The sequence below is a fragment of the Geospiza fortis genome, unplaced genomic scaffold (assembly GCF_000277835.1).
Source record: "Geospiza fortis unplaced genomic scaffold, GeoFor_1.0 scaffold134, whole genome shotgun sequence".
Classification (NCBI taxonomy): domain Eukaryota; kingdom Metazoa; phylum Chordata; class Aves; order Passeriformes; family Thraupidae; genus Geospiza; species Geospiza fortis.
This window is the reverse complement of record NW_005054396.1, coordinates 2,324,759-2,342,648: the sequence shown is the minus strand read 5'-3', so window position 1 is coordinate 2,342,648 and position 17,890 is coordinate 2,324,759. Positions and strand designations below refer to the sequence as shown.

Here is a 17,890-nt window from a genome sequence, read left to right as displayed (position 1 = left end):
CTATTTCCAGCCAGTTTGTAAGTTTGTGAGCTCAGGCATCAGTGCCAAGGTGAAGGGACACTGTCTGCTTCTGCTGAAAAGCATGGGAAGCACAGAGCCCCCTGTGAGCTGGGGAGCATAGCACAAAAAAGGCTACTTTGGATCTGAATGCTCAGGGTTGCTGGGAGCGTGGTGATGAGTCGCAGGCAAACTCTGCTTCAAACAGTGTAAACAAAACTCAGTCCTGATTTTCCTTAGTGGTGGTATCGCCCTTTTTACACTACTATGGACTTGGACTTCCTAGGAGTTCCTAGCGTTTTTATCTGGCCTGGTCTCCTGAGCTGGTCTTAAATTCTGTCTGCTACTGCCACCATCAGTCCTTTCAGCTCAGCTTTCCCTTGAGCTGAACTGTCTTGTGCCTTGCATTTCCAGCAGAACTTAGGATAGTTTTTGTGGGCACGAAGTCAATTTTTTTATTCAGACACTGAGAATTAATTTCAGTGTTCTGTTCTCTCAATGAGAGCTATGTGGAATTTTAAGAAAGTCTGTTGATAAGGACACGGAAAATACAGACATTGTAAAAAAGGGGAGCATCCATCTTAGATTGGAACTGTTGTGTATGTGCGTTTTGGGAGATAAAGCAAAAAATTACTAAGATATTATTGAAATCTGCTGTTATACATAAATGTATGCTGTTTTCCTTTCAAAAATCCAAGGGATAACCAAGAAACAAACATTAAGCTCCAGAAAACCTGCATAGTTTTTGGGTAAATTCAGCATAGGCAGGGAGAGTCACCAGAAATGAAGACTTGTGAAGAAAGAATAGACAGAAGGTATGCCAATCTAAGGCATATTATACTGTGATGTATTCATCCCTTATTTTATATTTGTATTCTTATTTATTAAAGCTGTTCTATGAAGACAAAGATACTACTGAAATACAAATTTTTTTCAAGCTTTTTAAAATTCAGTTTGTGGAAAGGATTTAATGGTAGGTGAGGTGCCTGCAATATATTTAAGGAAAAATAATGTGATTCTGATATTAGATTCTCATACAGTCACTTATGAACACAGTGATCTCATGTTTATCCAGGTATGTTCATTAGGAACAGAGGTTTATATGCTGATGAGCTATTAAAGAAAATTTTCTTAGCCCTGCATTTACTTTGCTTTTTCATTATCTCCTCCTCTAAGTACTGCTATTCGTGCTGTATCAATTGCCAGAAACAAAATATAGGAAGAGTTTGCTATTTAGTCAGCTTTTGGCAGAGATGCTAATTTTTTTCAGTACTGTTTTTTAATTTGTTTTGACTCCTGTTAAGAAGAGAGCCTCTCTCAGATCTCCAGTGCAGGCAAACCCTTTGCTTGAATATTTCAAGGTTTGGAATGAGAAATTTCAATCCCATTTCTAGTAGAAACTGCTGCCAGATATTTGTACCTGGACTGTGCATTGAAGTTGAGCTGGTATGAGCTATGAAATGGGATGTGTGTATATGTGGAGAAAGAGTAATTAACATTTTTCAAATATCCTTAATTTCATAATTGGGGCAGCTGTTGCTTTGTTACAGTTCAGCAAAACATGAACATTGTTGAGAAATACTCTTACATCCCTTTGCAACCTCCTCCCCTTCCTGTGAGCTGATTCGTACCTTTGTCATCCATAATCTTGACCTCCTTGTCCACCATCTTTAAAACAAAACAAAAAAAATTTTCTTCTCTTATGCTTGCTAGTTTTATAATGTAAGGACCTTGTTAACTGCAGATGTGAGGCTAGTTAACCCAACAGTGGTTCTTGTGCCCAGCAGATGATGACAGAACAGCATTGCTTGTTAATACAAGCAGTGTGTCCAGTGGATCAGTTTCTGAATGCTGCAAGAAAATGTGCTTTTTTATAGTTCATATTGGTAGTTCTGCTAGAGATATATTAACTTGAGATAAAATACCTTTCTGACAACAGTTTGTTTTCTTAGCACATTTCTTAGCAATGGCAGAGACGATCTTGTCTTGTCCTTTGTGCCAGCTTGTGCCAATTCAAGCTATGTAGCTGTGTGTGAGTGACTTGTGTATGTGGTAATTAATTAACTCCACTTCATAGCAGAACATTGACAGAACTCTGGGTGTCACTTTCAGTCTTTGCTCCTGTATTCGTGAGGAAAAATGGCATGGACTTGAGCTCCCAAACCAGGAAATGGAACTCAAGTAATGAAATAAGACTTTCTTTAATGTGACCTCTGGGTTGTGAGAAAATGGTGTTACCTAGTGATCAGAGGTCTGTAGTCCTGCTTCAGGCAGCTCCATGTTTCTATCCTAATTTGTGAAAATGTCATTGCTGTGTTTTGGTACTTAGGAGTTTCTTACATGTTACTTAGAAATGTTATAGAACTTTCAGTTCATTAACTCATTAGTTTTTTTGGCAAGGGAGAAGAAATCCAGCTGTGTTAATGCTTCTTAAAATTACATTGTGATTTTGTGAAGTTGCAGAACTATGAAGTATTTCAGGTTGTTTGGGAGGCTTTAGAACTGACCAAAATGGAAAGATTAGTCTTTCTATTAATACTGGAAATGTGATTCCACTGACCTGATAAGAAGCTGACAGTGCATTAAATACACCATAGACAATATTTTTAGTTTGCTGTTTAGTTGTTAAAGTGAAGTAATACAGTTATAAATTATGTCACTTCATGTACTTATTTTACAAGGGGAAATGTGCGTACATAAGTAGTGTGATAAGTCACCCTTAATATTTTTATGCTTTTCCAAATGCTTGTGCTGTGAGGCTTTTTTGAGGGTATGAGCTCTTTCTATGGGAGTTGGAAGTAGAACTTGCACTAAAATGAAGTTCCCACATTTGCAGCTTGCCAAGGCGCTGTCTGCATTAAAATGGGCTGGGCCCAGTAATTGTCCAGTGGCAGGACTGGAAGTGGCGGCAAAACAGTTTCTGTGCACAGAAGCAAAAGTTGGAAAATACCTTTCAGTGTATTGGGGAGAAGCAGCATTTTGTGCTGATGGAACTCACAAAATTGCCCATGGAGCTCTGCTTTGCCATTCCTTTTTAATACTGTATTCTTCTAGTCCCACGATGATGTTCTACATCCAGGTTACTATGTGGTGCTCTGTCTCCTTCTGTGTCATCTGGAGGAGTTCCTGGGTAGGTGTGCAATGTGCTGCTCCCACTACTGTGCTGTTGTGCTGTTCAGGGCACACCTCCAGTTATGGTCAAGGCTTCTGCACAAACTGGGGTAAAAGGAATATTTCAATGCAGTTGAGAGGTTAATTATGTGAAATACCACATTGCTTACTAGAAACCGAGGAAAGCTAATTATGTTTAGTCTCACTTTTTTAGCCCTAGAGGCAGAATCAGGTCCGTCCCTTTCTGGCACAGCAAAGAGAAGATTATTCTGAGACTGCAGACTGGTTTTTGCCCTTTGCCTCTGCAGTTGCAAGCAATAACTGAGACTGCAGAATGGCAGAAAATCATCTTGTGCCTTTGGACTTCTGTCAGGCTCTCTTTCATTCTGAAATAGTGCAGTCCTGAGGACTCTGTATTTGTGTCTCACGGGTTTTTAGACAAGGATATCAAGAAACTGAAGTGGCAGTTGGTTACTGTTGGTAGAGGATTAGGTCTCTGAGTTAGCTACAATTTCAAGACATCAAGCTCTGCAGCTTGGCTGACCTTATGTATTGGAAAGACTCAGAGCTCTTCGATTTTATGCTGCACTTTTACAAAAGCCTAAGAAGGTACTGTTGTGATGTGAAATGGATCAGGTGGATGCATGTGCCTTGTAGAAGATACGATAAAATGTCTATTACTGTTGGACCAAACACACTACTAAATGGAGCTAAGAAGTACTGAGGGACCTGCACATGTTAAGGAGAAGGTTGGTAGGGTGAGTTTGCAGTCTTAGGTTCTGCAGAGTATGTTTGCTGTAGTTTGCTCTGTACTGAGCCCCTTCTAGGCTTCCTAAAAACCTCAGTTGCTCCTTTGTAGCTAAAAACGGTGAGCAACATGTGAACAGACTTGGATCTTGTAAATGAGGCTGCTGACAGGGTATTTTCAGGTTGTTATGGAGAAATTTTTCAAGCTTTTCAGCAGTAGCAAAGTACATGATTGCTTTTAATTGTTTTTATAGATTCACTGGTTTAGTCTATTCTTGGCATAATCAGATGTGTAAAATAGGGTACTAGGTATATGCTTTAATTTAGATTCTCTATAAATTTTAACAGATTAGATGAAGAGGTGCTGCTACAGAACCTGAATCTACTTTAATTTCTGGGACAAAAAAAAAACTGTATGCAAGTTGTGGCTACAGGTGTGTCTGTTTCCCATCTGAGATGGAGAGGAAAAATTATCTTAGGTCAGTAAGAGGAGTGTTTTAAGTAGGTGAGAGATAACTGGTTGCCAGTAGGACTGTTAACCTGCTTAACTTGACTCATATCCCAGGAGATCTCACATTTGGTGTGCTGAAAAAGCGCTACTTTTGCTAATAAGTTGAATATAATTGTCTTTCTGACATACTGTGTTAGTCCAGTGTAAACATAATGCTGTTTCCTTCAGAGAACACTTAGTCTCTTCCTCAGATTCTTCATATCTGGTATTTGTAAGAGCTGACTAAGTAACTAGCTAAGCATCTTCAATCCTTCAAAATGTTGTGTCAGCATGTGGTATTCAGTGAGTCACAACGCTAATAACTGTATTATGGCAGGTGCAGGGAGGGAAAAAGGTAAGTCTTATTTAAAATAAAATTGTGTTTGTCTTCAGAATTTCATGTTATTGTTATAGGTGTTTAATAGTTAAAATAAAGTAGGAGAAAATCTTGTAGGAAAGCAATGAAATGTGCCTTGTGTTTAACTGCAAAGGGTTTACTGAAGCCTTTCTGAGAGTAAGTATGGGGTTGTTTTTCATTTCAGTTGATGCTGATGAGATAAAAAGACTAGGAAAGAGATTTAAGAAGCTTGATTTGGACAACTCTGGTTCTCTGAGCGTGGAAGAGTTCATGTCTTTACCTGAATTGCAACAGAACCCATTAGTACAGCGAGTAATAGATATATTTGACACAGATGGCAATGGAGAAGTGGATTTTAAAGGTAAGGCACAGTGTTCTGTGATAGGTGGTGGTACTTCAGAATTCCTAGAGCTTTAGAATTCAGGTTTTTCTTCATCTGACACAGGAGAGGTGAAGAAGATATGTTAAAATAAGGTGCTAAATCCTAGTGGAACTAAATACCAGTAAAACTAGTTTCTCTGCATTAGGGGACTTCTGAGTGAAATGTTTAAAAGACCAAATTGTTTAGTAATAGCTTTTAAAGTCAGGCTGACTAAGGACTACTCGTTAAATATCTCTTAAAGTACACCAATTTAGAGTCTTAATTTTGATGCTGAGGAGAGACTGAAGAAAGTTGTGGTAGGCTAAGTGATGTGTTTCTGCGTAAGTTGTATTTGTCCAAATGAAATCTGTCCTTTGGAGTATTTAGAAAATAGGAAGGAGCCCAGGTTTTTCTGTTGATACTTCTTTTATGGGGTTATTTTTAGGTAGATCTTAGATTGACACTTGAAGGAAAAAAATCCAAACAACACAGAAGATTTGATTTATTACATTTTTCAAAATTTTAGATTGATTTTAAATATTCATGATTAAAAGGGCCATGATTAAAATCTTCCTCGCTAGTTCATCTTAAAACAGTGTCTGAAATGATAATGTTTGTAACTTCTATTCAAGGTAAAACTTAGTATTTCTTATGACTAAAGAAGGTTAATCAGTCTTGCATTTTTTTTTAATTGGAGAAAGTACTTAACTCTTATTTATACTGACAGACTGACATTTTAAATAAGATATTAATATACAAGAGCTGGTAACCTCTGCAAAACCTATTAATGTCTATAGGGATATCTACAGTATAACCAGAATGTTGAGTTTTGATCAGAAGTAGTAATTGTTCCATGGAACTATTCAAAATTCCCTTGTAAAAAATAGATAGTCATGAGCAATGATGATCACGTTGTCTGTGACATTGAGCTGTGATTAATAACAGTTATCAAGAGTTGTTCCTCTTGGAAGGGAACAGGAAGTCGGCAAAAACAATTTTTTTTAATAGAAAAGTATTTTAGAATTTCTTCAAAAGCAGTTTTCAGTTTCAATGTAATTCTTTACATTGAGAAGCCAGTATTGAGAGGAGTTGTACATTTGGAGTCTCAACTGGAGTAACTTTAGTAAAGATCTTAGTTTTCTGTCAGGTTCTTGTGAAGGTCCAGCAACAAAATTACTTGAATGCTGGTGTGACATAGTCTGTTTAGTGAGTGCTGCATTGGATTTGGGGTTCCTCCCACTGAAGAACATTAAATATCAAAGTACACAGACATTTAGGTATCACAAAGAAGGCAATATTTTAAAGATTAGATTGCTTTTACAATTTCTAAAATTTTCTGAATGTTAACTTCTTTGTTTATTAAAAAATGTGGTTTTTATACATGTTTTCCTTGCATTGTTTAGAATTTATAGAAGGAGTCTCCCAGTTCAGTGTCAAAGGAGATAAAGAACAGAAGTTGAGGTGTAAGTATTTTGATTTTCCTTAACAAAAAATTTCTGATCCTCAGAAATACTCTTTTGTAAGTTAAGATTAAGAAATTGGCAAATTCAAATTGTTGTAAAGAGTGGAAAATAATGAAAGTAGATTGTAAGCTTTTTGCACATTTTGTCCTTTATTTGTTGTGAACATTTGGTAGCACTCTTTTCTGCAGGGAAGGTTGGAGGAGATTGGTTGCTTGTTGAAGAATTTTCAGTTGCTTTCTGTTTTTTAAAAAGAGTAAGTTCATTTAAGAACAGCTTGCTATATCGTTCTGTGAACTTACAGGGCCTAAGAATAATACTCAATTATTTGCTATTACAGTAGGAAAGCATTAAATTCTTGTTTCAGAACTGCATCTCCAGACCTTGGCTTTAGGAGTGGAAAAGAGACAGGTTCAGTTACGGATGTAGCTTCCAAATAACTGTGACTGAAATGTTTAAAAATAAATTCAGTCTCGATGACAAGTTGTTTGCAGCAAAGTAATCAGATGGGATTTTGAGTCATCTATTTCCTGGGAGGTTGTAATTTTTTGCTGGCTGAGTGCTTTACTTGTGGTGGGGAAGATTTTCTTTTTTGGTGTTCACAGAATGCTTTTACTGCTGGTGTTAGAACAATTTCAGGTGTTTTCTAAAGTGATTATATATTGTTTTCCAACCATAGTTGCTACCAAATGGTTGGTTTATTTATGTTTGATTATTTTTTTTTACTTCTACAGTTGCTTTTCGCATTTATGATATGGACAAAGATGGCTATATCTCAAATGGAGAGCTCTTCCAGGTCCTGAAGATGATGGTTGGGAACAATCTCAAAGACACTCAGTTACAGCAAATTGTAGATAAAACCATAATTAATGCAGATAAGGATGGTGATGGAAGAATATCCTTTGAAGAATTTTGTGCTGTAAGTAACTTCTGAAGAAAAATTGAGTCATTTACAGAGAGAGGAAAAAAAAAACTCTCAAGTGCTACTCTGGAAAAAGAGTAAACAGTTAAAAGGTGCATTTTTATGAACTGAAGAGGTTTATTGAACAGAATGTTTAAATGTAGCATTTAACACTTGGAAGGGTTGATTTTAACCCATGTGATATATTTGTTTAATTAGTTGACAGGAAGTTTTAAATTCTTTTCTCAAAAAAAGTAAATGACACATTGAATCTTGATACTTTGAAAATTGCAATAATGAGTGTTTACACATTGATTTTTAAATGGTATATTAAGGAAGATACACTTGATAGCATGGTTTGGGCATTGCTTTTTTTCCCTAATCTTTGAACTTACAACTTCAGTTCAAACATAACTTATTCATACTCAAAAAATATGTGAGTTCTAAAAAAAAGAGGGGGAGGGAGGGTGGTGGAAATCTGCCATGCTGCCAGCTACTAAAGTGACAAGATTCTGTTGTTTTCATTTTGGGGATTTTTCTTTTAAGTTTAACTATTTTTGTGATATCATGTAAAAAACATTTTGTCTGCAAAGAAGTTAGAGCTACAGCCTGCAAATGCCTGGATTACTGCATTACTTGTTTATTTCTTGTACTGGGCTGTCATCTTCCAGCCATCCATCAAATGTGATGTTGCTTCTTCTTTTGTCTTTGGGCTTCTGCCCAGGCTTCTTTCCTTCTGCTACTGAGGGATTTTCCTCTTCTTTACTTTTAATTTCTTCAGTTTTTGTTGACCTCATGACAAGACACTTTTTAGTTCTACAACATCTTATTCTTTTTCTTGCATTTTACCCTCTCTGAATCTGGTGCCATGTATCTACAAAAATGAGTTTTAATTTGTTGTCTTTGGCACATACCATTTGGCCTTTGAATTTTGTTCCTGCATTATAAAATGTTTCTCTGACATGGCACCTTTCCTTTTCCTTCTGCTTTGCATGGATCACACACCTGTGAAAACTGGTAATTCTTTCCTGAGTGTGTTTTGTCAGAAATCCTGCTGCTGTTCCTAAAGTACTTTCTTTTTCCTGGGAAGGTTCACAGTTTTACAGGATGTTTTAGAAGTCACCATTTTATTTAACATCCACAAACATACAAGGTCATAATATGAGATAGAGAGGAATGCCAGAATGGTGTTATTTGTGCTGGTTTTCAGGCTTTTGAGCATGTAAATTGTACTAATTGTACTGAACTACCTTGGTTTGTACATAATTAATTTCATCTCTCACAGTACTTGTAAAATGTAAATCAGTTTGGAACGGCCAGGGAAGTACTGCCTTTATGATTGACTTCAGTGCATCTATTGAATGTGTTCTTTGCACTTTGCTAATTTTCAATTCTCGTGTTTCTGAACCTTGTTTTTTCTCCCAGGTTGTAGGAGGCCTAGATATCCACAAAAAGATGGTCGTTGATGTGTGACTCTGTAGGGCACCACCCAACACTTTTGCTTTCTTCTCCATCTCTGAAGATCTGCTCGAGACGTCCAGCAATGCTCTCTGTGTATTTAAATGGAAGTATTTTTCTCTGTGAAGCCACATTTTCCAACATGAGCCTCATGAAGCCAACTAAGTGTTATTGAACTTTTATTCTCTCAATAACTCAGTGTAGCACTTTAAAGTCTGAAGGACAGCAAAGATGGAAAGAGCATATCAATGTGGTGGAGAAAAGGGAAGGGGTTGGCTTTTTAATTTATTTTTCTTCATCTTTTATAACAAGGAAATATCTATCTATCTATCTATATATATATATGTGTGTGTGTATTTATATATAGATATATATGTAGCTTTCTATATGTAGTAGCTAGGTGGGCTTTAATTTAATATACTTGACTCAGAAACAAAACTAGAGTACAAAGTGCCAAGCAGAATATTAACAGTTCAATATGTGGATATACATCCTTACTTTTATTTCACACAGTTTTATATATATAGTAGAAGAATGTAAAGTTTTAACTGGGTCTTAGGTCAACTCTTTTCCTGTGACTGTTCAGATGTTTCTATATATTGAATGGCTGACAAAGCATTGCTTCTTATTAAATCACCTTAATTGCTCTTTTTTTTTGTAACACAGGAGACTAAGTTTCTTTTTACCTGCTAATATATTACCAGGGACCGTGTCTCTTTGCTAAATAACTTAGTTCAGTTCTACTTAATATGAGAATATAGTTGAATGCTACTGCCAAGAAGTAGTCCTCATGTACATACAGTGACTCCGGAATGCTTTGATGGCTGTTAGATTTCATCACCTAGGAATTGGGAGCAGTTACAGCTGTCCTGAAGCCAAGACAACTCTGCTGTTCTGGGTTCAATTTAGATACAGCTGCTTAAGGTGGTAGATGCATATACAATTTTCTCTTGTGCTTAGCTTAATGAAATTAGGATCAACATAACTGTGCAGGATTCCCATCTACTTATTTTATACAGTACTTAGATTATAAAATGTTCTTGCCACTTAAATTCTGTTGTTTCACCCATGATAGTTTCCCCCCTTGCATTTAAAAAATACTACAGGTAGCTAAATAACTCGTAATATTTTATATATATATGTATATATGATTCATACAGGGGGGGAATTTTGTTAATGTATGCCATAGAGGAGGAAAACTTCACACTATCTAAATTTATACCTCTTGGAGTTCTCCAGTCCTTTTCCTGGAGAATTTTTTTCTTTTCTAAATTTGTCCATATCATAATTTGTAATGGAAGGTAACTTGATCTGTTTGTGTGACATAAAAGTAGCGAGCCATGTTTTACAACTTTATATCATCCCTTCCCTTTTCTGCAGTGGTACTATTGGCTGGAAGAAAAACATTTGCTAGATTTTTTTAGGACAGTACATCTTTCCTGTATAGTAGTTTTTCTATTTAAAAAAAATGTTTTATAATGAGCGGTGGAAAGTGCAGGTTGTCTGAACCTCTTCAATCAAGCACCTGTCTGCCATAGCTGTTCCTTCAACTGAGTGCTGCACACCATGGGCTCTGTCTGTAAGAGAGAAATCCAGGTGCTTAGTGTTCTTGCATGACATGAAGTTTTGCATGTAGATCGATTTGAAATGTTCCTCTTGTTTACATAATTTGCATAATTAAAAAGATAATGTTGCCAAACTTTGGTAAATGTTAATGTTCAAAACAAAAATCTCCACTACATGTAACTTTTTTCTTCTTCTGGATCAGTACGTGGTTTATAATCCCAGCCAGTGGTTGTATCTGTTCCAGTGTCAACTGCCATGTGCTCTGCTTCAGGGGGGAATTAGTCTTTTGTGAAATTTTTGTACATAAGTATTTGTTACAAACATTTTAGCAAATGCTTTCAGTTTTTCTTGCTTGTGCATATCTTGGCTGGCATTATAGGAATTAGTGCTAATGTTACTTCCTATGGGGGACTGGAAGGGGAGGGATGAGGTTTTTTTTCAGTTTGTGTGGGGAAAAAAGATTTATGTTGAATGTTTAGTTTTTCCTCTGCATGCTACATCATATATTGTGGGAACTATAAGAACCTTCATACTGTATGAATACAAAATAAAATATTTGAACCTTAGCTGGGGTGCTCAGTACCTTTCCTGTTTACCTTAAAGCAGCTGTGCACCTTGCTCTGAAGAAAAGTTGTTCATATTTTTTGTCCACTCCTTGATTATTAAGATTTACTGAAAAACTCCACAGGGTGCAGTCTGCTGAAAACAACCAGGGGTCATTTCAGTGTTTCAAGACATGTTGAGGTTGTTTAATGGCACATCTGGTTCTCTTTGCTAAATGTTCAAAGTGGATAACCTACTTTGTTTGAAATCCCTGTGGAAAGTGGTTTTAAAAAATAAATCAACCCCCCTCTAACATTAATGTAGGTGGAGAATAAAAGGCAGTTCATGTCTCAGGAAATGTCTGAGCTTTGTATTGATGACACCAGCCCTTCTTGCACAGGTATACCCTTCATAGCAGCTCTGTGCTGAACTCCTTGGGGTGCAGGTGTTTAGACCTTCTTTCTGCTGCCCTCTCCCTTCTGCTGCTTTGGGTCAGTGTAGGTATGCACCTAATTTAGGATAAATGTCAGTTTTGTGTGCTCTTGCATCACTCTCCTTTATCTTTGAAGCTAATTGAAATAAATGACATAAGCAGCCAAGGAACAGAAAATGTAGTGAGCAGGTACATGTGCCTGGAGCTGCTCAGAATGCACACACTGTCCCCTGTATCACTGAGACTGCTAAACTGTGTGTCAAGGTACTCTAGCAAGTCTTAAATCTATTCACAACTGAAGGCTTGAATCGATTTGGCTGTAGTGGTAATCCCATGCTGTGAAGCACTATTCTGGAAACTTGGACATTAACCTAAATACTTAATTTGCTTGTGTGTTTGATAATCTTATTATTTCTGTTTTCATTCCCAAACCTGACTTATTTATTTTGCAAGTCATTTTGCAGAAGGTTGCCTGGCAGGTTTAGAAGAGGGTCCATTTTTAAATCTTATTGGGAGTGGTCACTAATTTCTCCCCCTACTTTTGCTGCATTATGCTACTTATGCAGCATTTTAAGGAGACACACAGGACCTTACAGTTGTTTGTGCTCTGGTACACTGGAACATACTTAACCTCGTGGCTCTTGGCTTCACTAGGCTGTCCTTACAGATCATTTGTAGGAATTGAGAAATCTATATGTGTGCAGATTCAGGATTCAGTTAAAATGTGTTATTTTACCCCTTCATCTTACTCTTTTCATGTGATGCATTGTTCAGCAGCAGCACTCAGTGGACAGCCTGCTATTGAACTCTGCATTCCAGCTGACTCCTTCTTCTTTCAGGAAGATACTAAACCATGATGTGTGCTTATACGTGCTTAACTCTGCCAATTCCTTTAGGCTCAAAACATTAAACACCAAGGCTTTCTGAAGAAGCAGCGTCTTAAGTCTGATATTCAAAAAATCCGTAATGAAGCAGGTTTTTGTTTGAGGCTGTTCAAGTAAAATCATGGACTTTTACTATAGACACAATTTAAAACCTCTTTTAATGACTAGACAGAAACATTAGGTGTGTTCAAATCAGACCACATGTCCAAAGTCAATCAGACTGCACAAACAATTGTGGTTTTCTTCTGGGCTTCCAAATCCAGCAGAAAACTGATGGCTTCTGTAGCTCTCGGCTTCTCCTGTTTTCAGGAACCTGGACTTCCAGCCCCAGTCCTTGGTGGTGCAGCTCAGAACCTCTCAGCTGCTCTGCTGGCCACTGCCCTAATATTGCCATAAACTTTGGATGGAGGACTTCCTGCAGAAGAAGGCACAAATCTACTCAAGAAATGTAATCTGTCACAAAAATGGATGTGTTGTTCTCACACCTGTGTTAAAAGTGAAGAACTAAGCCAAAGGGTGAGAAGGATGGGCAAGGTCAATCACCATCTTACTGCAAAAGTGCAGAGCTCAACTTCTGCTTTCAGAATGGGTTGCTCCCTCTGGCTCTTGAGACCCCTTAGGGAATGCTGCAGCTAAATTGAAATGCAGAACATCTTTCTGCAATGTGGTGAGGGTTTTGGAGCCAGAAAGCAAGTCCTGGATTCCCTACTTCTCCCCCAGAATTTTTCTCTTAAGAGTAACAAGCCAACTGCCAGCAAGCTATTTACTCCACATATAGGTGTGGACAGGACAGGGAAGAGGGTGAGAGCCACAAAGCAGTTTCTCAAACTGCAAGATTCATATGTAGTGAAGATTAAATAAGAGGACTTACCTAAAATTAGATTGCAAATTGCTGTTCGTGCCATTTTAATGTTCTGAAAAGATCCCAAAATATGAATTTTTCTGTAAAAAGAAAAGTAGCAGTAGTTAACAGTAACTTAAGAGATTGCACAGTTAATAGAGAACTGGAGGTTAGAGATAAATGTGGAATTTTCTATCAGTGTCCTAGTTTCTTTTCTACACTTGTAAACAAAAAAAAACCCAACCGAAACCCACAAAACCTACAACATAAGACTTGTGCTTTTCTAAATCCTTGAAAAATAGATTTTACCATTTGCAAATTTAACAGTGTAGCAGCTTCAGGAGGAAAACAGTGCTGTTGGTGAGTTCAACTTTTATTATTCATAAGAAGGAATTCTTATGCTGTGGGGAGTGACTGAATTCTAGATACGCTGGTGACACCATCATTCTCATAATAAAAGGTCAAATAACTTGTATTCATTAAAATAGTCTCTTAAATATTTTTTCTTACTACTACTCTATAACAGTGTCATAAAATTTAAGTTATCTTTGTTTCTGGCATAGGACATGGATTAGCTGAGGGGTTGTGCTTTGCCTAGGAGGAAGTCAGTCTGTACTTACGTGTCAGCAAGAACAATGCGTGTCCTGGTCACATTTTCTATGGTGAATTTGGTTTTTCCACCTTTCCCTGCTATTCTCCCTATTGCTCTTGACAGATGATCTCCTTTCAAAGGTTTGACTGAAATGAGAATAGCATGACCAGGGTAACAGCAGTGGTATGTATTCCTGTTCATGCTTTCCTTGGTCAAGTTGCTGGAAACAACTTGTGCCAAGTACTACAAAACCAACTTCACTGGTCAACACAGATCCATCTGGATTTCAGCTTTTTTTTGACTAGTAGTGCACACTGCAGCCAGTGCTGACATGGGGTTTCTGGCTTGCAGATGTCTCCTTTAGAACTGCAGAGAAAGGCACTGCACTTTGTGTTAAGGAAATGGAGTCAAAGTGCACCAAGCTAACACTGGTAGAAATGATCAGGTTTAGATTCTGCTCTACCGGGGAATCCAAGGAGTCCCAGTACTACATAAGATTAATGTTTCTGACTTTACTGATCCATGAGGGCAAGTGATAAAAGTGGAGCAGGGGGAAAGAAAAAACAAATCCATAGTAGCAGGATACACACATGACTTCTTGAATGCTGCATCAGAAAATACTCACCATCTGTAACTTCAAATGACTCTAGAAAAAGATCATCTAATCTGATGAGAGCAAGGGCATCCTAAAAGAGCAGGAGATCTGTTATCAGCAGTTATTTTGTTCCAGTAACACAGCTGAAAGCTGCTGTTCTCTTTATACACACAACCTAGCAAATAACAACTAAAGTTAAATCCACTTTTTTTTAACAGCAATACAAATATTTCCATCTAGAGAACTCTACACGGGTTTGGATGCCCCTGCATTCAGCCCTGCCTCCAAAGTGCTAGTGGATCCAGTACAGGTCTAGGGCAAGGAGCAGCCCCTACAACACTGAAAAAGTGGGTTTGTTTGCTCCAACAGGCCCAGTCCTATTTAGTATCTACTGATAATCTGGATGAGGAGTCCACCTTTAGCAAATTTGCAGATGACACCAAGCTGCAAGCATAAGTGGTGATCTGCTGGAGGCTAGGAGGGCTCTGCAGAAGGACCTGGACAGGCTGGATAGATGGGCCCAATCCATTAATACGAGGTTTAGTAAGTCCATGTGCCAGGTCCTACACATTGGCCACAATAGCAACCAGGTAGAAAGGAACCTGGGGGTTCAGCTGACAGCTGGCTGAATACAAGCCAGCAGTGTACCGACACGGCCAAGAAAGCAAATGGCATCCTGGCCTGTATCAGGAACAGTGTGGCCAGCAGGACCAGGGAAGTCTTTCTTCCCCTGTACTTTGCACTGGTTAGGCCATACCTTGACTATTATGTCCAATACTGCTTTGGGCGCCCCAATTTAAGAAGGACTTTCAGATGCTCGAATGTGCCCAGAGAAGAGCAGCAAGGCTGATGAAGGGTCTGGAACAAAAGTCTTACGAGAAGTGGTTGAGGGAGCTGGAGGGGCTCAGCCTGGAGAAAAGGAGGCTCAGGGGAGACCTCATCACTCTCTACAACTGCCTGAAAGGAGGGTGTAGCCAGGTGGGAGTTGGTCTCACCTCCTAGGCAACCAGTGACAGGACAAGAGAACACAGTCTTAAGCTGCACCAGGGGAAGTTTAGGCTGGATATTAGGAATAAGTTCTTCACAGAAGGAGTGACTGGGCACTGGAATGGCCTTCCCAGGGAGCTGATAGAGTCACCATCCCTGGAGGTGTTTAAAAAATGACTGGATGTGGCACTCAGTGCCATGGTTTAGTAGTTAAAGTCATAGGTTGGACTTGATGATCTCACAGGTCTTTTCTGACCTCGTAAATTCTGTGATTCTGTGAGTTTTGCACAGACTGGAGGTTATTGGTTTGGGCTTAAGAAAAATGAGCAGTCTCTACCAGTGCAGGGGACCTCAGAGGGAGATTATTCCTTTATGCTTGTCTCACACAACCTATGTTTTCTGTTTATGTGCTGTTTGTAGGCTACTTTTTTATCCGGCATTATCTTAAGAAACTGGATGTCTACTCCAGTCACAATTTCTAGAAAACACTGATTTCTAGAAAACCACCTAAGGATTTTTCTCTTTTTATTTCTTAATGTAATTTGCAGAGAGGCCAGGGACAGACCAGTAAACTGGAGCAATCTCACAATCTGGTTGTTAGGAGACTCACCTCTACTTGAAATCCAAGTATAAAGGCTTTCACAAAATCAGCTGCTTTTGTCAGAGCACTGAGATCCTTTGTCTCTTGACAAGTCTGCAAGACAAGAAGTTGTGAATTAAGACCAGGCAAGGTAGGATCAGAACTTTAAAGATCAGCCTGCGCTTGGAGAGGAGAGAAGAGAAGAGAAAAGCTGCTGAAAATCCGCACCACCACTGGCTGAGTAGAACCCTTTTGGTGGAGAAAACCCAAAACCAACACAAACTAAACTGCAACAGCAAACAGCAGGAAAAAGAGAAGGATGGTGATGGCAGCAGAGTTATTCTAATGACAATATTCTAAATATACCTTAGCAGATGAATGAAATTGATTTCAAAGTTTTATATTGATGATGGATATGGGCAAAATAAAACTACCTTGATTAAGAACAAAACTACCTTGTTTTTCACCAGACATCATTTCATATCAAAGTGTTAAAATCCCAGAGTTTTCTCCTGCAGAGTTATGGAGTGAAACTGCAGGAGTTCCTGCTCCTCCCTACCTTTCCCCTGAGGTTATTTCTAGGAAGTAAAGTAAATAAGGGATAATTCTGTCACCTTTCCTCCAATTCCTGCCATCAAACTTGTGATAACATTTCATGGTTAGGAAGCAAAATTCCTCTTGTATTTTCACTATTACATTGGAAGATCTCTCATGTCAGTGGTGCTAATACAGTGAGTCGTATGTCAGAATTTTAGATATGCCCTTAAAAATTCCTGGTGTGAACATTCTTTAAGAGGAATAAGGATAAAGAATGAGTATCTACAAGAATTACAGGTTTATACTGGTGTCTGTGCCCTAAGGTATTCCATTGCAATCCATTAAAGAAAAATCATATGCTATTAAACTATGGGCCCTAATCGTTTGTCACAAACAAAGGCATTAGGAGATTCAGTGCCCCCTTAAAAGATACTGTTTACTGTCACGTCAGTATTTGGTAACCTTAAATAGCCAGAAAACACTGAATTACAAAACTGTATCTAAGACACGGATGAAAATTCTTCCTTAATGTACATAACTTTCTATAGTACATAACTTTCTCCTACAAAACCTGAACACTCCCCCAGCTTCTGGGGGCTCCTTGTGGAACAGATCTGTAGTTTTGGATTTTACTTGCAGTAATTACTTGTTCTAAGCAACAACTGCCAGATGTGATCCCCAGGGAGGTGACACCACAGAGTTTCCATTTTTCCAAGCATTATATGGGATTTATGACTTCTCTAGTCTTTAATCTGCAGACCAGGAACACCCATGAGGAGAGGCCCTGCTTTTCAGAAGGCGGAATCATAGAACGGTAAGGGGTTGGAGTGGACCATAAGATCACCTAGTCCCAACCCCCCTGCCACAGGCAGGGACATCCGTCACTAAACGAGGCTGCTCAAGGCCTTATCCAACCTGCTTTGAACACTGCCAGGGTTGGGGTAGCCCCGGGCAACCTCTTCCAGTGTCTCACTACTCTCACAGTAAAAAAATCCTTCCCAACATCCAAACTAAATCTTCCTTCTTCCAATTTGTAACGTAACTCCTTGTCCTGTCACTACAGTTCCTGACCAAGAGCCCCTCTCCAGCTTCCTTGGAGGCCCCGTCAGACACTGGAAGGTGCTACGAGGTCTGCACACAACCTTCTCTTACCGGGGAAGGCCCAAGAAGTTGCTCCCCTTACCTTGATCTCAACATTTCTCGTTTTCAAGTTAAACCGGATTTGAAGCTGCAGATGCTCCACAATGGGCGTGAATATCTTCATCCAGTTCTCCTTAAGCGGCGTGTACCTGTTGGCCGGCACAGGGATCTTCCTCAGCTCACCTTTCCCAACCTACCGGGGGCGAGACGCAGCAGGCCGTGAGGCGGGGGATAGCGGACATCCGGGAGCGGCATTTCCCCGGCACCCCGCGTACCCCGAGCGCCTCGGCGGCCACGGGTGGGAACGCC

At 38.9% G+C, this 17,890-nt stretch overlaps 2 protein-coding genes across 3 annotated transcripts in view; one reads left to right on the top strand and one right to left on the bottom strand.

The window, feature by feature from the left end:
* Positions 1-11,015, top strand: part of PPP3R1 (protein phosphatase 3 regulatory subunit B, alpha) — a 36,778-nt gene extending 25,763 nt beyond the window's left edge. For both annotated transcript variants that reach the window (XM_031060963.1, XM_014308965.2), the window contains exons 3-6: positions 4,888-5,064; positions 6,468-6,527; positions 7,259-7,443; positions 8,851-11,015. In XM_031060963.1, the coding sequence (XP_030916823.1) occupies positions 4,888-5,064; positions 6,468-6,527; positions 7,259-7,443; positions 8,851-8,898 (470 nt within the window). In that variant the 3' untranslated portion in view covers positions 8,899-11,015. The remainder of the gene's footprint in view (positions 1-4,887; positions 5,065-6,467; positions 6,528-7,258; positions 7,444-8,850) is intronic.
* A 1,402-nt stretch (positions 11,016-12,417) lies between these two features.
* PNO1 (partner of NOB1 homolog) lies at positions 12,418-17,889 on the bottom strand (the record flags this gene model as incomplete). The annotated part of the gene is made up of 7 exons (XM_005425811.3): positions 12,418-12,724; positions 13,181-13,251; positions 13,771-13,888; positions 14,368-14,428; positions 15,935-16,018; positions 17,625-17,774; positions 17,857-17,889. Coding segments are annotated over 7 exons (585 nt in total), but the record flags the coding sequence as incomplete, so codon positions are not given.
* Between the last annotated feature and the right edge of the window lies 1 nt (position 17,890).